General features: G+C 37.3%; 5 protein-coding genes across 5 annotated transcripts in view; 2 read left to right on the top strand and 3 right to left on the bottom strand.

Annotated features, from left to right (window-relative positions):
• Positions 1-1,546: 1,546 nt before the first annotated feature.
• Positions 1,547-4,761, top strand: LOC663420 (neprilysin-2). The gene is made up of 11 exons (XM_064356675.1): positions 1,547-1,881; positions 1,959-2,074; positions 2,268-2,570; positions 2,641-2,849; positions 2,895-3,071; positions 3,118-3,335; positions 3,381-3,539; positions 3,589-3,829; positions 3,874-4,042; positions 4,092-4,342; positions 4,386-4,761. The coding sequence occupies exons 1-11, from the start codon at positions 1,871-1,873 to the stop codon at positions 4,722-4,724; spliced, it is 2,193 nt and encodes a 730-aa protein (XP_064212745.1). The 5' UTR covers positions 1,547-1,870; the 3' UTR covers positions 4,725-4,761.
• A 916-nt stretch (positions 4,762-5,677) lies between these two features.
• On the bottom strand, positions 5,678-8,538 carry LOC663440 (neprilysin-2). The gene is made up of 11 exons (XM_008196131.3): positions 8,403-8,538; positions 8,240-8,358; positions 8,010-8,187; positions 7,644-7,965; positions 7,420-7,593; positions 7,162-7,379; positions 6,953-7,108; positions 6,611-6,851; positions 6,392-6,560; positions 6,096-6,346; positions 5,678-6,045 (listed from the first exon to the last, which is right to left on the bottom strand). Exons 1-11 carry the CDS (start codon positions 8,426-8,428, stop codon positions 5,707-5,709), a joined length of 2,193 nt encoding a protein of 730 aa, XP_008194353.1. The 5' UTR covers positions 8,429-8,538; the 3' UTR covers positions 5,678-5,706.
• A 131-nt stretch (positions 8,539-8,669) lies between these two features.
• On the bottom strand, positions 8,670-11,466 carry LOC103313231 (neprilysin-2-like). Its single transcript, XM_015980596.2, has 10 exons — positions 11,211-11,466; positions 10,977-11,160; positions 10,610-10,928; positions 10,383-10,562; positions 10,134-10,336; positions 9,941-10,087; positions 9,645-9,888; positions 9,437-9,596; positions 9,066-9,319; positions 8,670-9,020 (listed from the first exon to the last, which is right to left on the bottom strand). The coding sequence occupies exons 1-10, from the start codon at positions 11,311-11,313 to the stop codon at positions 8,685-8,687; spliced, it is 2,130 nt and encodes a 709-aa protein (XP_015836082.1). The 5' UTR covers positions 11,314-11,466; the 3' UTR covers positions 8,670-8,684.
• Positions 11,467-12,353: 887 nt separating this feature from the next.
• Positions 12,354-17,941, bottom strand: LOC663473 (neprilysin-2). Its single transcript, XM_969516.4, has 11 exons — positions 17,782-17,941; positions 16,217-16,323; positions 15,987-16,170; positions 15,613-15,934; positions 15,384-15,560; positions 15,123-15,340; positions 14,919-15,074; positions 14,629-14,872; positions 14,412-14,580; positions 13,009-13,259; positions 12,354-12,962 (listed from the first exon to the last, which is right to left on the bottom strand). Exons 1-11 carry the CDS (start codon positions 17,808-17,810, stop codon positions 12,624-12,626), a joined length of 2,196 nt encoding a protein of 731 aa, XP_974609.1. The 5' UTR covers positions 17,811-17,941; the 3' UTR covers positions 12,354-12,623.
• Positions 17,942-20,374: 2,433 nt separating this feature from the next.
• Schip1 (Schwannomin interacting protein 1) overlaps positions 20,375-25,307 on the top strand; it is a 60,972-nt gene continuing 56,039 nt past the window's right edge. The window contains exon 1 of the mRNA XM_064356548.1: positions 20,375-20,465. The gene's annotated coding sequence lies outside the window, so the exon portion shown is untranslated. The remainder of the gene's footprint in view (positions 20,466-25,307) is intronic.

Below are 25,307 nucleotides of genomic sequence, written 5' to 3'. Positions count from 1 at the left end.
TTTCGTAGTAAACTCACGTTTGTTTAACAAGATAATTTTATTTCACATGAGTTAATTTTTTGGTGGCATTTTACTTATTCTAGGCGAATCAGTTTCGTAATTTTTTTATAAAATTTAATACATATAAGAATTTTTAATTGATGGTTTAACAACCATTTAAATCTGTCAGTCGGATTTTAAAAAATAACTCAAAAAAGTATATTTTTTTGTATAAATACGCTTGATTTATTGTTAATTTCTTACAAAAAAAATAGCCAATTCAAAAGACCACGTTTATTGTTGTCATTACAAGTTACGTAACATAAGCAACGTCTCAACATCATCATCCAACAAAACAACAAAAGACTAAAAAAACTATTTATTAATAAAGTTTTACAAGTAAACATGATTGGAGAAAACAGACTTAAGTAATTAACAATCGATTAATAATAGATATGAGAGATAAAACCCATCTTGGTTGTGGAACTTCAACGATCGAAAGCTTGTAGAAAAATTTGAACTTTAGGCCATTCATGTGGTTTAGCTAAAAGTATTATTTTTTTTATATATTTTGAGGCTTTGGTATTAAAAGATATATTTAAAAAAACATCACGTCACATTTAAACAAATGTAAATAATTACGTAATAATTAATACAAAAGTGTAAAACAGCCATCAACAAATTTAATTTAATTTAATTTTTTTTAAAACAGTGAATTTGCGATCGAAGAATGCTTTAAATCTAATAAAACAGTCTACATAACGATTTAACTTTTGGAGGTATTTTTTAATTTAGTGAATTTTTCACTGAAAAACGCTCCCAAATTCAGAGTAAATCAGATACACTTTAGACCTACTTTAACAATTTTCTACTTTGTTTTGGCAAAATTTTTTAGATCTTTCAAATATTGAAAATTTATTGTAAAAAATGTTCTTAAAAAAAGATAGAAAGTTGTACATTTCAGGATGGTTTTAGAGATTTTCTACTAGATTTTGGCAAAATTATTTGGATTTATTTTCTTATGAAAAATGCTATAATACCAAAATTTATCGGAAGCAGCAAATACTTAATTTTGCACTGTTTCAATAACAGAATCTTCGCAGTTTAATGAATTTCTGGTCAAAAACGTTAACCCAAGTGCAAGTAACGCTTTTTCATCATAATTTTATACATTTTTGCAAAATATTTTTTACTATTAATTTAAAGTTATTTATTTAAATTTTCACGTTTACAGAAAATATTTCTATAAATCGATTATTTCAACTGCAGTTTTACTATTTTAATTGTTGAATTTAAGTTAATGAATTTAAATAAATAAAAACCGAGTTTAGTTTACTTCTACCGCAGTGGTGGATAAATGAATGTGTGAAAATTGATGGGTTTGACCTTTGTATGAATGCGAAATCTGACCATGATGGGCCTTCCGGTGGGCCTCCCATTGTTGTGCAGTCGATTTTTTGGTCGCTTTTGCTTTTGAATTGAATCTGGTGCTGGAATCAGTGTATGGGAACGGTTAGATCAGAGCAGAATTTTTCGCGACTTCTTATTCAGGTCGGCTTAATGTTACACGCATTTAATGAATGCCAGCACCCATTGCACTAATGGTATTTGTCACCATAATTGACAAAAGTACAAATGTACCATTAATTATTTTTTCTACCCAATAAATTACATTAAAAACTTGCTCTTGCAGCAACTATAAATAGATTCCAAACAAGTCAAATCATTATCATAAAAAATTCTCTCTTGCTGTATCTATATTCTGTTTGGGATGGTAATTTCAATTAAGAGGTGCGAGCGCGAAGCAATGGTAAACAAAAAAGTGCGTCTTTGAGTGCAGTATCTTCCAAATCTCGGAGTTGTGTGAGTGTGTTTTAATTCATTGCCGATCATGCCGCTCAGGTGAGTGTTCTAATTCTTTAAACTCGATTTAAACTAGTTAAATAATCCTCGCTGTTATTAATAACGAATTACTTCAGGCAGGACTCTTGGTGGAAGCGCAAAACAAAGCTGGAAAGAAAATTAATCGTTGTGGCTTTCGGCTCTTTGCTGTTAGCCTCGTTCTTATCAGTTTCGTTGATTTGCCACACAATTCGTAAGTATGTCATTGCAGATGTGACCCTTGAGCTGCCACACAATTTTCCTAATGTCATCCAAATCAATCATCTATGACAGAACTATTAATTACGTTCTCGTAAATAGTTTTTTTGATGCATTCCGGCATTAAATGAATTTTGTTTCATTTCTAAATGTGATGTTCGTTACCACTACCTTGGGAAAATTTGCAGACTCGACATTCCTTGGATCCGATGATATTTGCCTAACGCGAGAGTGTGTCCAAACCGCTGGAGAAGTTTTCCGAAACATGGACGAAAGCGTCAATCCCTGTGACGATTTCTACCGATTTGCGTGCGGCAATTACATCAAACACTCGCTGATATCAAACGATAAGACCTTTGCCAACACTTTTACCGTAATCAATGACTTGCTACAAGAGCAAATCAAAATTGCGCTAGAGGAGAAGAGTTGCAGACGCGAGCCGAAACCCTTCCAAACGGTCAAAAAGTACTACAGGGCGTGCAAAAATAAAAGTAAGTGGATTCAAAACCACGACACAAACTAGTGAAACGTCTCATAGTTTCCTTATTACAAAATCTTCAGGTCTGGCTGAAAAATATGGCTTGGACATTGCCAAGAAACTTCTTTCTGATATCGGGGGTTGGCCCGTCCTTAGTGACGATTGGGAGGATTTTTCCTTTGATTGGATATCAAATCTAAAGGCTTTACGGGACACAGGACTCTCGGTTAATTGTTTTCTGGATGTTTCAGTCGGGCTTGACTTCAAGCGGTCAACTCGGAGACTCATCCAGGTTTGATTTCGGGTTCGGACGAACCGATCTGACCCACCTTTCCAGATTGATCAGCCAGGTCTAGGTCTGAGTAGGGAGTATTTAGTTAAGGGCATCAACGATAAGATAGTTAAGGCTTACTACGAGTACATGGTAGACATAGCGCAAATGTTTGGCGCTGAGAGAAAAAAAGCGCGCCAGGAACTTCTAGAAACGCTAAAATTCGAGATTAGACTAGCAAATGTAACAAAAATCGAGTTATTCAATCAAATAAAACGCTCTGTTCCAGTTTTCACTTTCCCAAGAAGATAGACGCAATATTAGTAGTTTGTATAATTTACTGACGATTCAAGAGTTGGAAAATAAGTATAAAAACATCCCGTGGTTGGACCTTATCAATATTATTATGCCTACAAGCGTTCAAGTTAACAGAAGTCAGCCGGTACTAGTTGGAGTTCCGTATTTTTTAGGAGCGTTCGAGAAACTCATTTGTGAGACGCCGAAACGGTACTTAGGCACGCCTTTAGCCAAAATTTTACGAAACTGTTTTAGGGTTCAAGCTAATTACATTATGTGGCGCGTTGTTAAAGACTTGATTTCGTACTTGAACCAAGAAGTTCGAGACCGGGAATTGATTTTTAAACACGCTATTAATGGCATACAGGAGAGCCCACCTCGCTGGAAAGAGTGTATTGACGAAACGACAAGTTTGTAAGTTTTCAAGACTTGATCTAGCAATAATAAAAAAATAATTTCTTAGATTACCAATCGTGATAGGAGCCATGTATGTAAGGAAGTATTTTCATGTTGATGCCAAAACCAATGCTCTGGAAATGGTGAAATATATCAAAGAACAGTTTAAAGACTTGTTGCGTTCGATCGAATGGATGGACGCAGAAACACGGAAAAGTGCCCTAGACAAAGCCAATACAATAGTGGACCACATTGCTTATCCAGACGAGTTGCTTGATGATGGCAAAATAAGCCAATTATATGACGGGGTAAATAAAAAATCTCAAAGTTGTTTTATTAATTGTAGTTTTAGTTAGAAGTTGACGAGACCCAATTTTTGTATTCTGCCTTAAACATCAGCAAATTTGCAATGGATTACACGATGAGTCGACTGATTGAACCCGTCAATAAAACAGACTGGAGGGAACACGGTTTTCCGGCCCAAGTCAATGCTTTCTACCACCCTCTGGAAAACAGCATTAGTACAAAAAAAATGTAGTTTTTCTTTCGAAATTTTATAATTGTTTTCAGCTTTTCCAGCCGGTATCCTCCAAGGGGTGTTTTTCCACAAAGACCGCCCCCGATATATGAACTTTGGGGCCGTTGGTTCGGTCATAGGCCACGAAATAACGCACGGTTTTGACGACACTGGCCGCCAGTTTGACAAGAACGGTAATCTCGTGAACTGGTGGAAGGAGGAAACCAAGACAAAATTCCTCGAGAAGGCACAATGTATCATCAAACAGTACAACAACTACACGGTCCCCGAAGTGAAAATGAAGGTATGACTGTGGTTAAAAAATCGAAAATAGCGAGGTTTTGTAGTTGAATGGCGTGCGAACTCAGGGCGAGAATATCGCTGATAACGGTGGGGTCAAGCAGGCGTATTTGGCTTACAAGAAGTGGCAGAGGAGCAATCCCCCTGAGCCGAAACTGCCTGGCTTGAAGTATGAGCCGAGACAGTTGTTCTGGGTGTCTGCTGCCCAAATTTGGTGCTCGAAACACCGGCCTGAAGCCATAGCCTTGCAAGTCACCGTAGATGCACATTCACCTGCTGAGTTTCGGGTTTTGGGGCCGTTCAGCAATTCGGAATTCTTCGCCAAAGATTTTCACTGCCCGAAAGGGAGCAAGATGAACCCTGAGCACAAGTGCTCAGTGTGGTGAATTATTTGACTCTGTCGCCAATAAAGTTTTAGTCTTATGGCCTAGTTTTTATTACAAATTGCGAGTGTTGAAACAAATGTTTGTGTTAATAAATTTCCCCATTTTTTTATCACATAACTGTGTAATTATTACTCAATGTTATTGTTTTTTTCGTATTACTTGTGTACAAAACCGTAAACCTAAACGTTCAACGACCGAAATAATAAATTCAATTTATTTTTGACTAACAAAATAAATTCAAATAAGAATAAAAATAGGTTACATCCTGTAACAGATGATGAATAAATGATTATTAATAAATCGGAGGAAATTTACTTCTGTGCTTGATTTACAAACGTAAATTTGTCACAAAAAAACGCCATATCTAGTAAATTTGTTCTTCATTCCAATTACAGTCCACCCTCCTATTTTTTTATTAATTGTTTGAATTTAGCAAGTGAGTTTGCCTCGGTTTCAAACAAGTTTGGTTTAATGTTTTAACGAGAACAAAAGGTTTAATATCCGTGGACGTGATCGGTTTTTCAAGTCCACGTTCAAACAGTTTTTCGATTTCATCTCTGAAATTTTACTGACGCATTAAAACCGTAATGTTTTTGTAAAAAGTACTCTACAATAGCAAAGCCTGACACGGGCTGTATTTTTATGAAATTCCCACAGCGAAGTTGTAAAGATCGACTTTTTCAAGCTCTTGAGCTGGAGTTAAAACACTTTTATTTGTTCTGGCGCATAAATACAATTTTAGCAACAAACAATAAACGTTAATCAATATAACAATGTGTTATTCCACATTGACTCCTTGTTTAGTTTTATGAGTTATTTCAGGAAAGACAAGCGATTAATAACTTGTGTTTTGTCAACTGAACTTTTAAATTCACTTTAGCGTTCGCTTTATTTCTATTGTGTAAAGAAACAGTTTTGCAGAGAAATGTCTGTCTTTCTTTAATAAACACTGGAAGTATTAACGTAATTTTATTAACAACATTTACCAAACATGGCACTTGTGTTTGGGGTTCATTTTGGAATTGTCCCCGCACTGGAAGTCCTCGATAAAGTACTTTGAATTCATTAGAGGAACATTGACTCTGTAACGATTCGGTGCGTGCACTTCTTGCAACACTGTCAATTTCAAAATTTCATTTTTTTCCACACTGCACCACGTGTTGCCCACAGAAATCCAGAACATCTGTAGCGGGGTGAAAGGTAGTCCGGGAAGCACAAACTCAGGACCGTTCCTTTTAACCCACTCTTTGTACGCTAAATACGCCAGCTTTATCCCAGCGTTATCGGCGATGTTTTCGCCTTGGGTGTGTCCACCATTTAGCTGAAACGTTACCGAATAAAAATACAAATTACAAAACTGTGACAATTTACATTTAAACCAACTTCCGGCTCGGTTATGTTGCCATACTGGTCGATGATACAGCGAGCTTTAGAGTCGAAAGCTTCCTTGGTTTTAGGTTCCCACCAGTTCACCAGATTCCCTTCCGTGTTGTATTGTCGCCCGACGTCGTCAAAACCGTGGGTTATTTCGTGCCCAACGATGTGACCAATGGCCCCATAATTCATGTACTTGGGTTTAGTTTCGTTGAAAAAAACGTTGCGTAAAATACCCGCCAAAAATTCTGCAAAATTCAGTCACACTTGATCAAAAGTTTGCGAACAATCACCGATGCTGTTCTCGTTCTTGTCGTAAAAAGCTTGCACCAAAGCCACGTAACTGTGATGTCGCCAGTCTTTCTTATCCAGTAATTTGTCCAACTCTTGGTAGTCGACTGCGTCGCTGAACAGAGATATGTTAAGTCGACAGCCGAGGTAATCGGACGAATCTAAAGTAAGCTAAAGCCACGATGTTTAATCCCCAATAATTATTAGTTACTACTACACACGTTTTCGTAGTATTTTTCCAATTTTTTCTCGTCTAGTAGCTCGTCCGGATAGGCCATGTGGAGGTGAATCGCTTCGGCTTTCTCCAGTGCTTGTTTTTTCGTCGCATCGTCCATCCAATCCACAGTTTTCAGTGCTTTAATAAACTCGTCTCTAACGTTGCTAACTATTTCGGTCACCTCCTGCTTGGCCTTTTCATTGAAAAAGTTTTTAACGAAAAGTGCACCACTGGCTACGTACAACCTGTAATCAATTATTCAAGGTGACTGGCATCCTGTTTATAAACAAGTCGGTGGTGTTAAAGGTCAAGTGACTGCATCTTCACACGCAAAAATAAGTTTTACCTAATGCACAGCTGCGTGCATTCTTTGACTCGTGGCGGACGTTTGTCAATCCCAAACGCCACTTTGTAGACTTCTAGTTCTAGGTTTCTAAGCTCGTCGTTCAGATATGTCACGTATTCTTGGATTTTTGACCAGAACATGTAATTGGCCAAAGTGCTGAAGTTACAAATGTTTAATTTGAGTTGAATAAAAAATTTTGGGAGCAATACCGTTTTGGCGTGTTTCTCAAAACGTCCTGCAATTTATCATAGTATTGGGGTATTTTAACCACGACTGTGTTATTGGGAGTCACTTTATGATACGGTTTTAACATTGTGTTGATATATTCCAACCAGGGGACGTAACTGTACCGATTTTCCAGTTCGCTAATAGTCATTGGATTATTTTCCAGTGACTGGTTGTGGCGCTCCTCCGCCGGTACTGTAATCTTTAAGCAGTGTTAAATTAATTGATCAAAAAATAATTACCCTAGCCAATGTCACAATGAATTCCGCAACTTGTCTCATTTCTTCGGCCGCTGTGTGCTCATCAGCTCCAAAAACCACTGCTACTTTTGTCATAAACTCGTAAAAAGCTTGAAAGACCGTTTCATTAAACCCGTTTCTTTTGATTTTGTCCAACTTGACGTCGATTTGGTCCAACTGTGGCGACTTAAATGTAAAAGAGGTTCGTTGGGATCAAACGGACTTACAAACAGTGCGTATCTGGACGAGTTCGAGATATCGGCCTCTACAACAATGTTGAGCAGCATATCAGGAGTCATTCCCGTCTTCATGAATTTGTAACTTGTTGCCAGCCACTCGAATTCATTTTCGTCCCAATCTGGGCCTTCGATCACCGGCCAGCCTCCCAGTTTTTTCATTAGCTGTTTGAATTTAATCACCGAGTTTGCCTCAATTTCGCGCGTGTTCATGCAAGCCTGGTAGAGCGTTTTGGCGAGGACGATGGGCTTAGTGTCCGTCGGTGCGATCGGTTTTTTCAGTATACTTTGCATCAGGTCCTCAACCTCATCCCTAAAATGCCAGTTGTATTAAAATCGCAACGCTCGAAATCATACTCCACGATGCTAAAGGACGAAATCATCGCCTTGTCGTCGGGAATGGCCGTATTTTTGATGAAATTCCCACAGGCGAAGTTGTAGAAGTCCTCGCAAGGGTTGGCGTTTAAATCGACCTTTTCCAGCACTTGGGCCGCGGTTTTTACGCAGCCGGGGGTGAGGCATATGTCGTGGCAGCCTAAAATTGAAGGGGTGCTCGTAAAACGTGTACAAGCGCTGTTTTATTTCACCTTCGTTTAAGCGAATTAAATTCACAGCGAGGAGGATTATGATTAGCATGGTTAGCACGGCGGTGACTATGAGGAGTGTCTTCTCGGTCCGCGACCGTCTTCGCCACCATGGTGGGTTTCTGGAATTTTTTGCAATGAAAAAAGTTGCCGCGGAATCGCTTACTGTATTTTCAGAGTCGGTTCAGGCATTTTTGAGCACGGGGAACAGGTTTGTGCACATCTCGTGTTCGTAACTTGTTTACTGACAATTCAACTTTTAAATTCACTCGCACGCGAGATGACCTAACGATTTGCAGTTGGGGGAAAAACACGCTTAATACGTTCGTAGCAATCGGTAAACACCACAACGAATTCAACAAACCGGCTCGACTAGTGAAAACGAGTGTTGTAACCATAATATTTATTACACCAATTTACAATTTTGATATTTCGACCCAATACAAATTTACCACAGTTGGCATTTGCGTTTTGGATTCATCGGAGAGCCAAGTGGGCAATTAAAATCCTTAGCAAAATATCCCGAATTCATTATCGGAACATTGATCCTGTACCGATTCGGCGCATATGTCGACTTTGAGTAACTTCTAAAAGCTGCTTTCGTCGCCACTTCACAGAAAGGAGTGGCCAAAGAAATCCAAAACAACTGCTCGGGGGTGTACGGTAGTCCCGGCAAAGGTTTCTCCGAGTAGTGTTCATAAACCCACTTTTTGTATGCCAAATATGCCAGTCTCGCCGCCCCATTATCAGCTATATTCTCGTTTAGACTCTTAGTTCCATTCAACTAATTATAACAGTTTTAAACTAGTCATACAGTCTAATTACCCACCTTTAAATTAACTTCAGGGACAGTAATGTTGCTGTATTGCTCAATCAAACACTGAGCTTTTTCCTTGTAAGCTGCTAGTGTTTTAGCGCCCCGCAGGACGAACAATCCGTCTCCGTCTTTATTGAACATTCGTCCGTTGTCATCGAACCCGTGGGTGAGTTCGTGGCCGAATAGGGCACCCATGCTACCATAATTTACGTACTGCGGGCGGTTCTTGTCGAAGTAGACGTCCTGCAACAGGCAGACAGAAATGTCTACGCAAAAATAGCACCAAGAGTTAGACCTCTGGAGGGTAACTTGGTTTCGAAATCGGGAAAAAACTCAAAGACCGATTGTTCGAAACCAGTTAACCCTCCTTTCTGCCTTCATACAAATAGTGTTTTTGCCCGCATCATATATCCCATTGCAAAACACTGCATGGGGTTGCACCCAATCATCTCCCGGGTTATTTAACTTGGAAAAAGTGATTCTTCTCGAATTGCGTGCTACATTTTGCACTGAACCTAGATAATCCAAGGGATTAATCGTCACCTAGAAATCAATTTTAATGACATTGTTAAAGTAAACCAAAAATCAAACATTTTGGTAGAACTTTTCGACCATTTCGTCGCTCACAAATTCAAGAGGATGTGTTGTAAGGACTTTCATTAGTTTCACTTTTTCGATGACACCGTCCCGGGATTCCTCGTCTAGCCAATCGGCTGCTTGCACATTGTCGATCATTTGGATGCGGATGTAGTCCGCTATTTCGTCGACACTTTTTTTCACTCCGTCTTTGAGGAACTGACGCGCGTAAAGGAGCTGAGCAGGGATGTAAAGCTGGCTTGAGAAGAAGCAAAAATAATAACCATAATTATGAAAAATAGTTAGGGCACCTGCGTGTTTGCTCAACACATTGTTCCCATCTTAAGGATTCTGATTCCGGTCCATGCCAAAAAGTAGAGTACAAGTTCCACAGATCTTTATTTATGAGCGGGACGAGCTTTGTAATTCCATGCCAGAACATGTAATTTGCCAAGGTCCTAAAAGAACGCTCTAAACCTCTTAATTGTTGGACCCGGTTTATACTTTTTTGGGGTGTTTTTAATAATTTCTTCTAGTCCCTTCAAATATTGGGGATAAAGCACCTCAATTTGGCTATCGTAGGTCATTAATGTCACTGAGTCTAACATAGTGTTTATGTATTGTAACCACGGGATGGTTGGAAAGTTTTTCTCCAAGCCTCTAATTGTGTGTGTTGTAGTCTTATCAAAGACTGAGCGTTCTTTGAGCTTAAATATATATTTTGTAATTGTAATAATAATTACCTTGACTTACTTTCTTTATTGCAATATCTAAATCAATAACATCGCGCATCTGTTGCGAAGCCTTTGCTTCTTCGGCCCCGAACGCTTTTGCAATTTTCAACATGTAGTCATGATAGGCTTGGACATTTGCCTTGTTACTGTAGTCTGAGGTACTCGAAGAATCAAAAAACTTTAACTCGGCAAACGATAGCTGAAGACAGTTTTTTATTATATTCGAAAATCGGGTAGTAATAGTACCGAAAGTCCGAATGAGGGGCTCATTTTGGCTCGTACAACCTCAAACTTAAAAAAAAAATGATGCCCCATTCCCAATTTAATGAACTCGTATATTGTGGCCGTCCAGTTGAACGTCTCCTCCTTCCAGTTGTCTCCTTCCAGCACCGGCCAGCCGCCAATGCCCTTAAGTGCCTTTTTGAAATTATCTAATACATGGATTTCGTTTTGTGATGCATTTAGACACGTCTGGTAGAAGGATTTGACGATTTTTAACGGCCTGGTATCTGATTTTTCAACGGGCTTCTCTAACACGATGCGCATTTGCTCGTTGCCCTTATCACTGAAATTTTATGTATTGTATTGAAATTTATTATCTTTGGACTCGCACTCTATCATGTAGATTGGACTAATTCTGTCCTTATTTGGGGGGACATGTGTATTTTTAAGAAAGTTTCCGCAGGTGAACTGCTCAAAATCGTCACAGGGGTTGCGAGTTAAATCCACAGATGCGAGGATTTTTCCAGCGATTCGAACACATTCAGGGGTTTGACATACTTGAGAATCTGCTAGTACTACAAGTGTTTGTTAGGGATTTGGACCGCGTTTGATTTTTAGTTATTACTTTTTAAAAACACGGCCAGGATTATTATTATAAGGACCACTAGTAGGGCAAGGATTGGCAGGAGCCATTTTTCCATGCGAGTACGATTCTTCCACCATAACATTCCAAAATTTTGAATAAGTAGCCGAAGAAAAAAAATTTGGTAAGCAGGGCCGAAAACTAAGTTGTTTTAATAAAAAGTGTCTTTCCGACAGAAGTCATTAAGGGATTTTGACAAATACAACAAGCAAATAGTGACAGGACACTGACGACGGTTTTAAACATTAAATTGTCAAAGTGTTTGATTTTTGCAGGGATTTGATTAATTATAGAATTACTACCTTTGTCTGAAAACTGGCTGTGTAGATTTTAATTAGTTGTGTGGAAATCTTACTTTTCTAGGATTCTTAGTTTTTCTGTAATAAACTAATAAATTAAATTAAATAAAAAGAGTGTATATTCGATATAAAAAATCAAATTAATTCGAAAACTAAGCAGAATCGGCTATTTTATTCGCATCTGAAGCGAAATCCCGATCTGTGAGAAGGCCCAGTCTTCACTTGAGCCTCATTTGTCCCAGAAATGAGTAATTGTAGTAATTCACCAATAAAAATATAAAAATTACCTCCTACTTGTTTATCTGTTGCACAAAAAATTTCAAGACGATTGAAGCGTTTGTCATTGGATATGGGAGGGGTATTGCACTCCCAACTGTAAAACAGGCCAATCGCAAGGCGTTCACAACTGAGCAAAAAACTGTTGTTTGATTATTTTGTAAATGACGGCCAAACCACCTGGAATTTCGCTGTTTTCTAAGAAAATTTCAAGCTTTCTATTACACTTGGGTTCGAAATTCGTGAATAAATTGTGGATCGATTTGTTTTCGATAAAGATTGATTCTCGAAATTAGTTCGTGTTTAAACTCAAACATTTAGCAAGCTTTTCAGCAACATGTTAATTGTTTCGCAAGATTTCTTCACAAAACTCAGAAATGTACTAAATAATGTCAGATTTTTTTAATTTTTTTGTATACCAGTTTTTAGCTTTTCAGTCTCTTAGTGTACTGGTCTTTTATTTAGTTTTTTATGAGAATGTCATGTATTCATAGAGAGAAATAAATACGACACGAATTAGTAGGTTCTGGGCGAAATAAAACTTGCTTCTAGAATTTTGGTTTTTATTGCCACAAAATATACAAAATTTACGAGTAATATCATGTATTTAATGAAAAGCAAAATAAGCTAACACACCCTAAACAACTACAATTTTGTGATTTCACTTCGGAGTATTCAAGTACAATCTTTCATACGTAATACAAATTGCAGACGAGTGACTAGAAAAATACTGTATTTCTTTTAACAATTTGCTCAGATAAATGCAAAAAATAGAAGTTTCTCTCATTCAAGCCCTGATACTGTTTTTCGTTTTTGTCAATTACCAGACGCGACATTTCCGCTTGGGATTCATCGGCGATCCAATCGGACAATTAAAATCTTTAGCAAAATACTCCGAATTCATAAGCGGCACATTAACCCTATAATAACTCGGCGCGTGTGCTCGGTCCATAACACTAATTTTTAATTCTTCCCTCCTCTCCACATCGCACCACGTATTCCCAGCAGAGATCCAGAACATTTGCTCGGGCGTGTATGGTAGTCCCGGCAATGCTCTCTCCGTGTGATGTTTATGCGCCCATTTCTTGTACGCTAAATATGCTTGTTTAATGCCCCCATTATCAGCGATATTCTCGCCTTGAGTGTTGATGCCGTTCAACTGCAAAAAGAGAATTACACAAGCCTTGGGCCCTTTATCCACTCACGTTCAAATTTATTTCGGGGACGGTGATGTTGCTGTATTGGTCAATAATGCACTGAGCTTTCGCCTCGAAAGCCGATTGCGTCTTGGGCTGCCACCAGTCCACCAAATTTCCATCTTTATCGTACTGTCGACCCGAGTCATCGAAACCATGAGTGATTTCGTGCCCGATTATGTACCCAATGGCACCATAATTCATGTATTGCGGGCGGTTGTTGTCGAAGAAGACGCCCTGCAAAATACTCGCAGGAAACTCTACGCCAATTAGTACGGGCTTGGATGGCCGGAGGGAAACCTATTTCGAAACTGCAGGAAACTGGGGCACGACTTTAGGGCGCATACATAAACAATCAACAAGCAGGGCATATCTATTAACTGTTATTAATTACATATTTGTTAATGAAGACGATTAATTATCCATACTGTTTAAGACACGGACGCGTGAGTGCCTTTTAACACTTAAGATTATTTAGTAATTTAAGGAATTAAAAAAAAATAATGAAGAAAATAAAAAAGTAAAATTTTAAATATCTTAAACATAGACTAACTCAAAATGAAAAACATGGCTACTCCCGATAACGGACATCTTTTTACAACGGACATTTTTGTAGAAACGGAACGAATGAATTGGAAAATAATGTAAAATAACTTCTCCCGATAACGGACATCTTTTTACAACGGACATTTTTGTAGAAACGGAACGAATGAATTGGAAAATAATGTAAAATAACTTCTCTACAACGGACTCTCTGTATAACGGACGCGGACAGAAAAATCTCTAATTACCATAATATTATAGAAACTTTTGTACAGACTATTTAATTATTTAAAAAATTAAAAAAAAAAAAATAATGAAGAAAATAGAAGAAGTAAAATTTTAAATATCTTAAACATAAACTAACTCAAAATGAAAAACATGGCTACTCCCGATAACGGACATTTCTTTACAACGGACATTTTTGTAGAAACGGAACGAATGAATTGGAAAATAATGTAAAATAACTTCTCTACAACGGACTCTCTGTATAACGGACGCGGACCAAAAAATCCCCAATTACCATAATATTATAGAAACTTTTGTACAGATTATTTAATTATTTAAAAAATTAAAAAAAAATAATGAAGAAAATAGAAGAAGTAAAATTTTAAATATCTTAAACATAGACTAACTCAAAATGAAAAACGTGACTACTCCCGATAACGGACATCACTTTACAACGGACATTTTTGTAGAAACGGAACGAATGAATTGGAAAATAATGTAAAATACCTTCTCTACAACGGACTCTCTGTATAACGGACGCGGACCAAAAATCCCCAATTACCATAATATTATAGAAACTTTGGGACAAAGTGATGACCGAATCGCCTCTCGTTTCGAAATGGTCACCTCCTCTTCCGCCTCACCTATATTATTCCCATTTTGGTCATAAAACGCATTAGTCACCACAGCGTAGGAATGCTCCCTCCAATCTTTTTTATCCACTCGTTCATTCAGCTTCGCATAATTGATTCTCCAGGAATGAAGCGTAACATTTCGCATCGACCCTAAATATTTCGAACGATCAACGCTCAACTGAAAATTAACCACGTTTTTAACGAATCATCACACTAAAAATCTAACATTCTGGTAGTAGTAGTCGATTATCTCGTCGTTCAGTAACTCATCAGGATATGCGATATGTGCTTTCATGACTTTGGCCTTCTCTAGGGCGTGTTTCCGCGTGACTTCGTCCATCCAATCCACTTTCCTCAGATTATCCATGAACTGGGCTTGAATGTTGTTTATTATCTCGACCATAGTTTTCTTAGCTTCTTCTTTGAAAAAGTGGCGGACGTAAAGCGCACTACTCGCCACATGGAGGCGACTAAAAGGGAACCGAAAAATAAAGGAAATACGTAAAATGGAGCCACCTTTTCACTTTTTGGACGCATTCTTTCCAGCGCGGCTCGCGCTCGGTTCGCCCAGACACCACCTTGAAGAAGTCCAGCTGGAGGGCCCGCAGGTCATTGCTCAAGTACTGGATTAGGCCCTTGATTCCCTTCCAAAATATATAATTCGCCATGGTCCTACAATTGAATTAGGAAAAATCCGACACACTTTGCTTAATTTTTTACTGTTTTGGGGTGCTTGTAATAATATTTTTGAGTTCTTTAAAGTACTGTGGCAGTGTGACTGTAATATTGTCGTCGTACGTCATTATTTTCACTGGATCTAGCATTGTGTTGATGTATTGCAACCACGGGACGTATGGAAATTCCTTCTCCAGGTCTTTGATCGAGTACCTGTTGTCTTCGAGCGAAGAGTTGCGTCTTTTTTCCGAAGGAACTGTAATCTGACGAGATATTTCGTAATTGGTTTAATTAATTTCGACTCACTCGTGTTATGGCAATATCTAGGTTGATAACGTCCAGCATGTGTCTGTAAGCTCTTTCCTCTTCGGCCCCAAATGCCATTGCAATTTTGGACATGTACACATGATACGCCCGAACAATGCTCTCGTTGTAGCCTCGTCTCATCAATTTATCAAAGGACACAATAAAGGGTTGATCCAACTAATTGTAATTTTTTATGATTTAGGAAGTAACTCAAAAGTGATTGACTGACCAGGAGCGTATGCTTGGTGGAGTCCGTCTCCTCGGGGAAGACGTTAAACTCGAAAAAAATATCGTACTCCATCCCCATTCTCATGAACTTGTAGATGGTCTCGGTCCAGTCAAACGCCCTCTCGTTCCACTTGAACCCTTCGACCACCGGCCAGCCGCCAATCCCCTTAATGGTCTTTTTGACATTTTCCAGGGCATGTGCCTCGATTTCCGTCGTGTTCATGCAAGCCTGGTAAATGGATTTGACGAGGACAAAAGCCCGCGCGTCCGTGTCTTGGACGGGCTTCTCGAGCAGAGTCCGCATTTGCTCGTCCACCATGTCGCTGAAACGCCGCATATTAGGCCGTAAATTATTCAAAAACTCGAAAGCCGCACCTCACAATGGAAAACGACGAAATGCTGGTCTTGGACTGCGGCAGGACCGTATTCTTTATGAAATTCCCGCAAGCAAACTTGTAAAAGTTCTGGCAAGGGCTGGTATTTAAATCAACCTTTTCGAGGACTTTGGCCGCCGTTTGGACACAATCGGGGGTGAAACATACTTGGGAATCAATTTGCGCTGGAAGTGTACGTTAGGGTTTGGCGACAGGCGGTTTGATCGCTACCTGATAGCTTCACCGCCAGGATGATTATTATGATGATTAGGAGGAGGGCGAGCAGCAGGAACAGCCATTTTTCCATGCGAGTGCGCCTTTTCCACCATGAGGAGTGCCTGCAATCGGGTTTAACGATATGTAGGACTGCTTCAATTAAGATTGATGCGCTGCAAATACCACTTAATACTTTTAACAAGGTGCTATTTATCTAAACTGGCCATAAATCTGCGTATTTGCACAATAGTTCAATGGTTTATGTCAAATGGCAATTTATGAATCGGTAGCACAAGCGCTTGCTCACTTTTATTTTTCTAGGAGAGAACTTTCCAATTAAATGCGGAATTCATATCGCGATCGTGCTCTGAATGTTTGTTTGTTTACCTTTTAAACGACATCGGCTTATTTGGTTTGAATTAATGATTTAATTAGAGACTGACTGATCAATGATATCACTGGGCGTGAAGAGCTGATGGAAATGTCAAGATAAAACTTGTCATGTGCTGCATTTATAACAGTATTTGCTATTTTTGTTCTGGTTTTCGTAAGACGAGCAACAGATTGGAATGTATTGAGTAAAAGCAAGTAATACAATTATGAAACAATTTGTGCAGGTCTTGCAGACACGATTTTATTTATTTTTTCAAAAGAACGTAAAAGAATTATAAACAGTTTATAAATCTGTCAACTGCTGTAACTAATAAAAGCACTGACGTAAACCATCTGGAAATTCAAGTCGCGATTTTTGAATCATTTAAATGTTTATTTCCAGTGAAGAAATGCAATTTTTTAAACCTTCTTGACTTTTATTTACTGATTTTATTATAAATATTAATTTAACAAAATAATATTGGTTTTTGTTACACAAAATTAAAAATAATAATACTAGCAACAATAAAAATATGAAAATGATAGTTATTATGACTATTTGTTGTTCCCAGTGATTTTTTTACTATTAAATGACTATTAAATGAATTTAATAATTAACTAATTTCTCAGAAACTGTAAAAGTACAAGTGCAGAAAAATACTGAAGAAATACTTGATTATTAGTTTTTGAGAAGTTGAATTCAGAATTTGCTGTATCAGAAGTGCGGTAATAAAAACTGTGAAGAACACGTTCAATTATTTCTGACAAGCTTTAAACATTTCTGGGTAAATTTGAGTGAGTTGGTAATTAAAAAAAATAAAGTTAGCTTCGTGCGAAAAGCTTAACAAAATCTGACCTTGTCGCCGGTTAAAGGTTCAGATATTAAATCAGAACTGTTTAGATTGAATTTTAAAATGACATACTTTCATCATTTGCCATTGAAATTCGTGGCCTTAAGCCAAAAAATGTTAATGAAACGAGAAATAACGTAAAACCGGTTGATACATCGATGGGACAATAATTAAAATATAGCCGTAATGTATTGATAAAACTGGGACAATTTCCGTAATTAATTGTCAATTATTTCAATTAATTTTGAATTGTGTGTTAATGTGTTTGCTTGCAACGAAATATGCCATAAATATGCCAACATTTATTTATGATTTTGCAAAATATGGGTGGTATTTTTTCGAGCACATAAAACTTACTTTGCTTTGGAGCTTTGTTCATTTATCATTGTTGGCTATCAGCGGCACTTAATTACAACATTTGCAAAATTCGGTTCTGCACCCGCTGACACACTTGCTACTTGTACACGGAATGACCGGAATGAATTTAACTCAGTCCCACTCCGACCATGTGTATAATTTTGTATGTATCCACTGCAAGTCTTTAAAAATACTTTCCTCATCACTCCAAATAAGCGATTTGCCACCATTTGTTTAAAAAAAGTACTTGCGTGTGTTACTAATTGTTACTCTGCTGCCATATAATGATGGTGGAGTTTGAATAAAATTTGCATCTAGGTCTGTGCAATTATGGAGCTCGTGTTAGGCGAATATTATCAGAACATGGCCATTTAAACCGCACAGAATGCATTAATTTCTCCCGTGACAGCACCATCAAGGATACTCTTTTGTTGGCTTCACTTGTGTGTATTAATTAACTCACCTTAATTTGCTCAAAATTTATCAACAATCGCTTTCAGTGAAAAATGGAGAGGATTAATCTTGCTTGGGTTAGAGACAAAGGTTACAAAGATCCTACTGCATTACCGAACTAAATTGGGCATTTTTCATCATGTTGATTATCTCTCAAGAAGAATAAACTTGTACATACGAAAAAACGCTGAAATATTACAGACGTTTCTGCTTTATTTCACTCCGGATAACACAGTTACGACTGTTTTTCTTTTCTCGGGGAAAATGAGTGATACAAAACAAAATTTTACGAGAGATCCAATTTTCTAATTGGGAGGAACCACCCACATTTTTGATTAATTTAATGCAAACTTGTGATAAAGAGCACAGTTTTAGACGCTCGAGTGGGCTTCTCCTGACTAAGCACTTGAACAATTCTTGTGTGTACGCATAAAACTCTTAAATTACTTACATGTCTATTTTGTCAACTATAACTGAACACTGTTTCGACCAAAACCTGGTCTTATTTCGCTCAAGTTCCGCTCTTTGACTCTTACGAAACACTTGCGGTTTTGCCTTTTTCTTGAAATAAGTGTAATAAATTTTTAAAAGTGCGTTTAGCTTGACTAGGTATCTAATTTTGGAAAAAATGATTCAAGTAAATTTTTTACGCAAAATAAATGTTTTACCAAAATTTGCTTTATTACTAATTTGGAATCCTCGAGTACATGTAAGTAGACTTACGTAACTTCAGACCATCACAATAAATCTGCTAGTAATTTAATAAAATATCATGTCTTTATAAATAATCCATGAAGCGATTAATGGTTATTTTATAAGGTTCATGTTTGTAAACAGCTAATCAAATTACTGGGTTACTACAGCTCGCAACTTATTAGAGTAGACAAACTTTCCACACATTCGGTTTATGGGTCAAAAAACGTCCCCAAAATTAAATTAGTGTTTTATACGCCCGTATTGTGGGAGAAAATTGGTCTAACAATTTATTACCAGTGTTGATGTTTGTAAATACGTAATGCAATTTGTGGTAGAATTACAGCCATCGTCTAATTATGCAAAATTAGCTTTAAATGCATAAGTATAGAGTAGTGCATTTTTATTGTATTTTATTTTCCATGAGATTTCCAGCTCATAAACAAATAAAGTTGCGCTATGCGAAGGAAATAATTAGCGCAACTAACAATAAATCACAGACACGCAAGCATGTAGAAATTTTTATAGCAGTGTCTCATTTTATCAGTTTAATTATTTCACCCATAATGAACCAGAGTTTAATGACATCCTCTAGTTCCATTATCGCCCCAATCTGATAAACCAAGGGAACGAGCAATTCATTTCACTGTGGTGACTTAGCGATTATAATTAAAAAGTGCTTTCACATTTATTTATGAGATTAATATCAATGATTTGTTACGCGCTAGTAAATCAAGCGCAAACTCAATATCGCCAAGTTTACGATTTTAAAACTCTGATAATTCAACAATATTTTATTAATTTTTTCGCTCTGGAAATTCGGGCCAAACAAACTAACTTTGGAAAAACAGTAGCTCCGAACTTTTAGATCTTTGAATTATGGGCCATAAATTTGAATGTCGGTCCAGTAGGTTTGCAGTTAAACCAAGAGGTGATAAGTGGACGAAAAATGACGAAGTTGAAATTGCATAACAAGACTTGTTTCCACAATTTATTACTTATAAATGAGGGCACGACCAGTGAATGAATACCGATGTGTGTGCGATACCATAAGTAAGGGAATTTGCATAAATGGGGACAAAAATTTCAAATTGCTTTATTGTTAATTCAGAATGAGTTGGCTTTCTTCTGAAACTTCTTCCGTCTGTTGTGGATAATTCAGCGCGCAGCTGAAATACCTCAGCATAATAAAGCTGACGTATTTTAAATAATTCACCCCTCGAAACGAAATGAGATTGACAGTAGATTTTCGCAGTTGTTGCAATATCTCTTCGGCCCCTGTCAGTGTGACCACGATTGAAATAAACTCCCTACAATAGTTCCTTTTTTATTAAGAACAATTTCTTGGGGTCGAAGGCAGAGCGTGCGCATTGTTATTCGAATGGTATGAATACGGGCGCGTATATAAATGTAAGGGCGCTTACGACGCTGTCTCAGTTGTAATCGCGTCGCGACGCGAATATAAACTTGCCGGAATCGCACTGTTTCCAGGTGTTTCCCCCAATACGTGTCGGCAAGCGCCCACCAAGGACCACGTTGTATGTTTACAATGTAAATTGCTGTGTTGTTTAGATTGCATGATCGGCAAAAAATATTTACAAAAGGGGATTTGCATGCCAAAATTACCACTTGCACGTGACACTTTGTAGATTTTTAAGCCCGGATTGCCAGCTGCTAATCAATCTAATCCACGGGATCATGGCAATAATTATACTCGTCGGAGGATAAATTAAGAAAGTTGCAAGAAGCTGCGACTACAATTACTATGACAAATTAGTGTACAGTAGTTGGTGATTAGCGAGGCATTGAAAGCTCTGTTCGTTAGTAGGTTTTCAACTATTTTAATCAAATCTTTTGTCTCTGTTGAATTTGTTTCGTGCCTCGCTCAAGAAAAGGACAGTCGGCTTAACCCAACTAGCAATATTCTTCCTGAAACTAATGAATTCTGCCCTGTTCGCTTGATCGATTCTTTAATTACGTGGCTAGACTACACGATTTCCCATATCGTCTCTCTTAATTAAAAACTTGCCTGAATTCACCCCCGCATTATTTAACAAATCGCAGTGTCTTTGCTGCAACGCCATCACAATAAGTTCAGTTAACCGAACTCACGCAAAGTTAAAAAGTAATAAGGTTGCCAAGAAAGCTCCTAATTGCATCTTGTTTAAGAGGAGCATAAACTACAGTGTAAACTTTAATGACTGGAGCAAACAGACAGTTTTTCTCCAAGAAAATTAAGTCGCTTTATAATTAAACCTAGCAGAACAAGTAATTACACTATTTTAATGAAGCGAACAATTAATTATCTCAATCGGGGCCGTTGCATTTTTGGCGGAGGCGCCGGAAAAATCCGACCATGCACTTCAATCAGACGAAACACGATCAGTGCACGCCGGTAATGAGAATTTTTGAAAAAATCGCTACAAGAGGAATTCTCGTTTGTTTCGCGAACACATAACGAGTTCGGGCGAAATCAACTCGTTCTTGTTGGGCTGCTGCAATAAAAAACCACCAAACAGCTAACGAACACGGCTAAAATCTAAGAGATGTGTATCGAAGTGTGAAAGAGCTGGGTGAGGATAATAAACTATCGATGTGTATCTCTAAATCGTAGAAAAAACGTAAAGTACCGAGCTTTTATGGAAGCTTCGATAAATCCGGTTTTGGGCCTTCCGGACGTGCATAATTTAAGCAGGAGCTGCTCTGTTTACGAGTGGATGGCAATTTCGGTTTGCATAATGCTCACGATCTTCGAACAAGCCAAATTTTCCAAAGATAAAAACAATAAGTCGTTTGTGGGCTAGCGATCGGTTATTTTTCCAGAAAGGGTCACTATTTACATTGCCTTAGCTCGGCCTAAGATCAACAACTTTGCATATCCTCCAAAAACACAAATTTGAATACTCGGCAGTTACGTTAGTATATATACGAATATATAATATATAATATATAATATATAATATATAATATATAATATATAATATATAATATATAATATATAATATATAATATATAATATATAATATATAATATATAATATATAATATATAATATATAATATATAATATATAATATATAATACAGGGTGCTCAAAAACTGGCGCACCAACCCAGTGGTACGTTGTTGAGAAGCAAGTGTAGATCACGGGAAAAATCTTGAAAAAATGTTATATTTAAAAAAATCTGGAACAATACACTTATTTTGTTAACTTCCTCAATTTTTATTATTTATTAATGTTTTTATGTTTCGCACTAAGTAATTGTTCCCTAACAAAGCGATGAATAATTATTTTTAAATTTACTATCAAATCTTATCAGTTTTTTTAATTTAAAAAAAAATAAATTTATCAAAAAATCACAGTTTGTAGATGTGGCAACGCTGGGAACTATTTCCTAGGAAACCGTTTCAAAAATAATTTATTTTTATTGTTGATCATATTCTATTGCGATCACGACTGTAAGGCAACGTTGCCACATCTCATTTATTTAAAATTCGTTATTTATCAATAACTTAAATACAAATAATTTTTTTACTATTTTTACCTTTATGTGTAAGCAATTCTCTACCACACTCCATTGAGTTGGTGCGCCGATTTTTGAGCACCCGGTATATAATATATAATATATAATATATAATATATAATATATAATATATAATATATAATATATAATATATAATATATAATATATAATATATAATATATAATATATAATATATAATATATAATATATAATATATAATATATAATATATAATATATAATATATATTATAAAGAAAATTCTACACAATATTTTATCAGCGGAATTTATGAGCCTACAATCCGCTTTAATCCATGTGTTTCCCTGCTTTCTGCCGGTTATGACGTCATCAGATCATCATAAATGTTGAATGTTGGGGTGGATTTAGAGCAGTGAGGGTCGCATAATCAATCCTTGTCGCGAATAAAATTGATTCTTTCGCAGTGTCACCTAAAACGTTAAGTTGGCCATTAGCGGCTGCATTTTCGTTATGATTTAGCAGAGCCCCGGGAATATTGTAATGGAAGCGGCGACGTGACGTCACGAGAAGTAAGCTTTCATTTAGTATGGCTTTGACACGTTTTGCTCAAGTGCTCACAGCTAGTACTTGCCCTTTCCTTGTTATTATAATTGTGGATTCGTCTGCTCTGCAGAATGTCTTTCGGAGAGTAATTTAACTGATTATGATTGCGATAGTTCGCGGAGGCACGAATGATTTTCTTGACGAGAATTTAAATGACAGTCAACTAACGATTTTGGGGCGGCAACACCCTCTCAGCGATGGACAAGAAAATTCAATATTAACTCCTGAGATGGAACTCCACTTTTTCGCCTGTCTTTAGCCAGCCCTCTTGTTATTCAAGAGGGTGCATTCGGAATAGACAACGGGGAAAATTCGATGACTTTAACTTGAGCTATTTTCGGGGGTTGGAATAAGCTGTCATAAATGTTCCTTAAATCTGCGTCTAGTTCGGATTTCCTATTGTTTTAGGTACAACTTGTGGTAGCGCTTGCTTATCTCATATTCTGGCTTATACACAAAGTAAATTTCAACTTTGGAAGCAAAAATTTAATTCAGTCCAATTCTAATAAAACTTTCTTAGGCAAGTATTGCGAACGAAATCCTTAATAAAGAGTGACAACTCAATAGAAAATTCATATATTCGCTGTTTTGTGCCAGTTAGAGACAAGTCACGAAATGACTAGGAAGTATCACTGTCTGTAGTATTATTACATAACGTAATAACCAAATTTTACTCAAGGTTGCAGGACATAACGTAATGGGAACGATTTTCTGCAGCTGTTGAGTCCGTTTTTTATTCGCAATAATTCATTAAGAATGAGTTAGGTCATAAAACATTGTCTGTCTGCTGTCGCGACCTTTCTTAGAGTTCTGGTTTTCTTCACACTTCTTTTAGAAAATAACAATAATGCAATACAGTTTAATTAAATATCAAGACTAGATTACTTAGCTCGTTGTTATTTTTTTGGCGTCTGAATCTAGCTTACAACTTTACGTTCGCTTCATTTTAAAATCGTTCAATTTATATTTTACGTTCGTCAGTCGTCAAAACGGTGTTCAAGTGCAGTGGCGATAAAACTACACTTATGTGCGGAATAGTGTTTGGAAAGCCATGCAGTGATCGATAAACCCACCTCAAAGACAACATACCAGTCTGCCACCCCGAAAATATCATCAAAACATTATTAATAAGGGAGGAATTTCCCTCTAGCCGCTGGTCGAAATACCTCCCCTAAAATTCAAAAGCAATAAAATCGCATTTACCGGAGCCGAATGATTATGCCCTTATTGTTTCCCGTCGTCTTTGATGTTCACGTGCATTTTGCAACGCGGAGTCGTCGTATTACTGCAGTTTACATTTCATAAAGCTCTTCAGAGGGCTTTATCCAGCGTCAAAGCGTTGTTTGTTGTAGTCTCATATGTGATTAGGGAAAAATATATCGCAGGAAAGCCGGGTTATTTGTGGCGGAATTATAAGAACGCCACCAACACCTGATTTTAGTGGCACCATAAAATTCGAGTCGACAAGTTGGAGCAGTTAGAAGGCACAATCCGATAGATTTGCATTTTTTACCAAGGAAACTTTTCGAGTTTCTGGCTCGTGAAACAAAAGTGCCAACATAAAACACACAATAAAGCCAACCACCCTATAACTAATTTCGTTTGGAGGGGCTCTAGGCCCACTCGAAATGTGCATCAGACATGCAATTTGATTTGGTTCCCTAGCAACGCCCATTGGGTGTAAGAAATTTATATTGAAATTGCAATTGGTCAGATTATTATCGATCATTGCATTGGAGATGGATGGACGTTCCTGCTGAAGAATTCAATTTGTGCGGCTGCGTTTGTACTTTTATTAAAATGTAAAAGACAATTTCAAAAATTCCATTTTATTAGAGCTAAGCAAATACACATGCATTGTGGCAGATATTATACGCTTGGATATTATGATGCTCGAGTTTGTTTAAAGTTGGTGTTATTTGATACCAGATCTAATAATGGGCCCAGTGTGGCGTCGGGATATAAGGTTTTTGCCGCTTCGGTATTACTGTTTTATTTAGGGCCCGACTTGCACTGCCCCAAGAATGCAGATGTTAACGCAAAATTACGACCTACCACACACATAACTCTAACTCCTTCAATTTTGTGGAACAATCAGTTGTTGTCTCTGCGTAATTCGATTTGTTCTTCGGTTTGGCGTAACTTTGCTAATATGCTAATTTCTAATTTGTGCGTGTAAATACTTGTTAACTTGTTTGGTTGCAAGTTCGCAAAGTTGAGACAAGTTGCTTTTCCCTACCTACATCTATTATTTCCCTAATCTCTACTATACTTTCGC

Source organism: Tribolium castaneum, chromosome 5, assembly GCF_031307605.1.
Source record: "Tribolium castaneum strain GA2 chromosome 5, icTriCast1.1, whole genome shotgun sequence".
Lineage (NCBI taxonomy): Eukaryota > Metazoa > Arthropoda > Insecta > Coleoptera > Tenebrionidae > Tribolium > Tribolium castaneum.
This window is presented reverse-complemented; position numbering and strand designations above follow the sequence as displayed.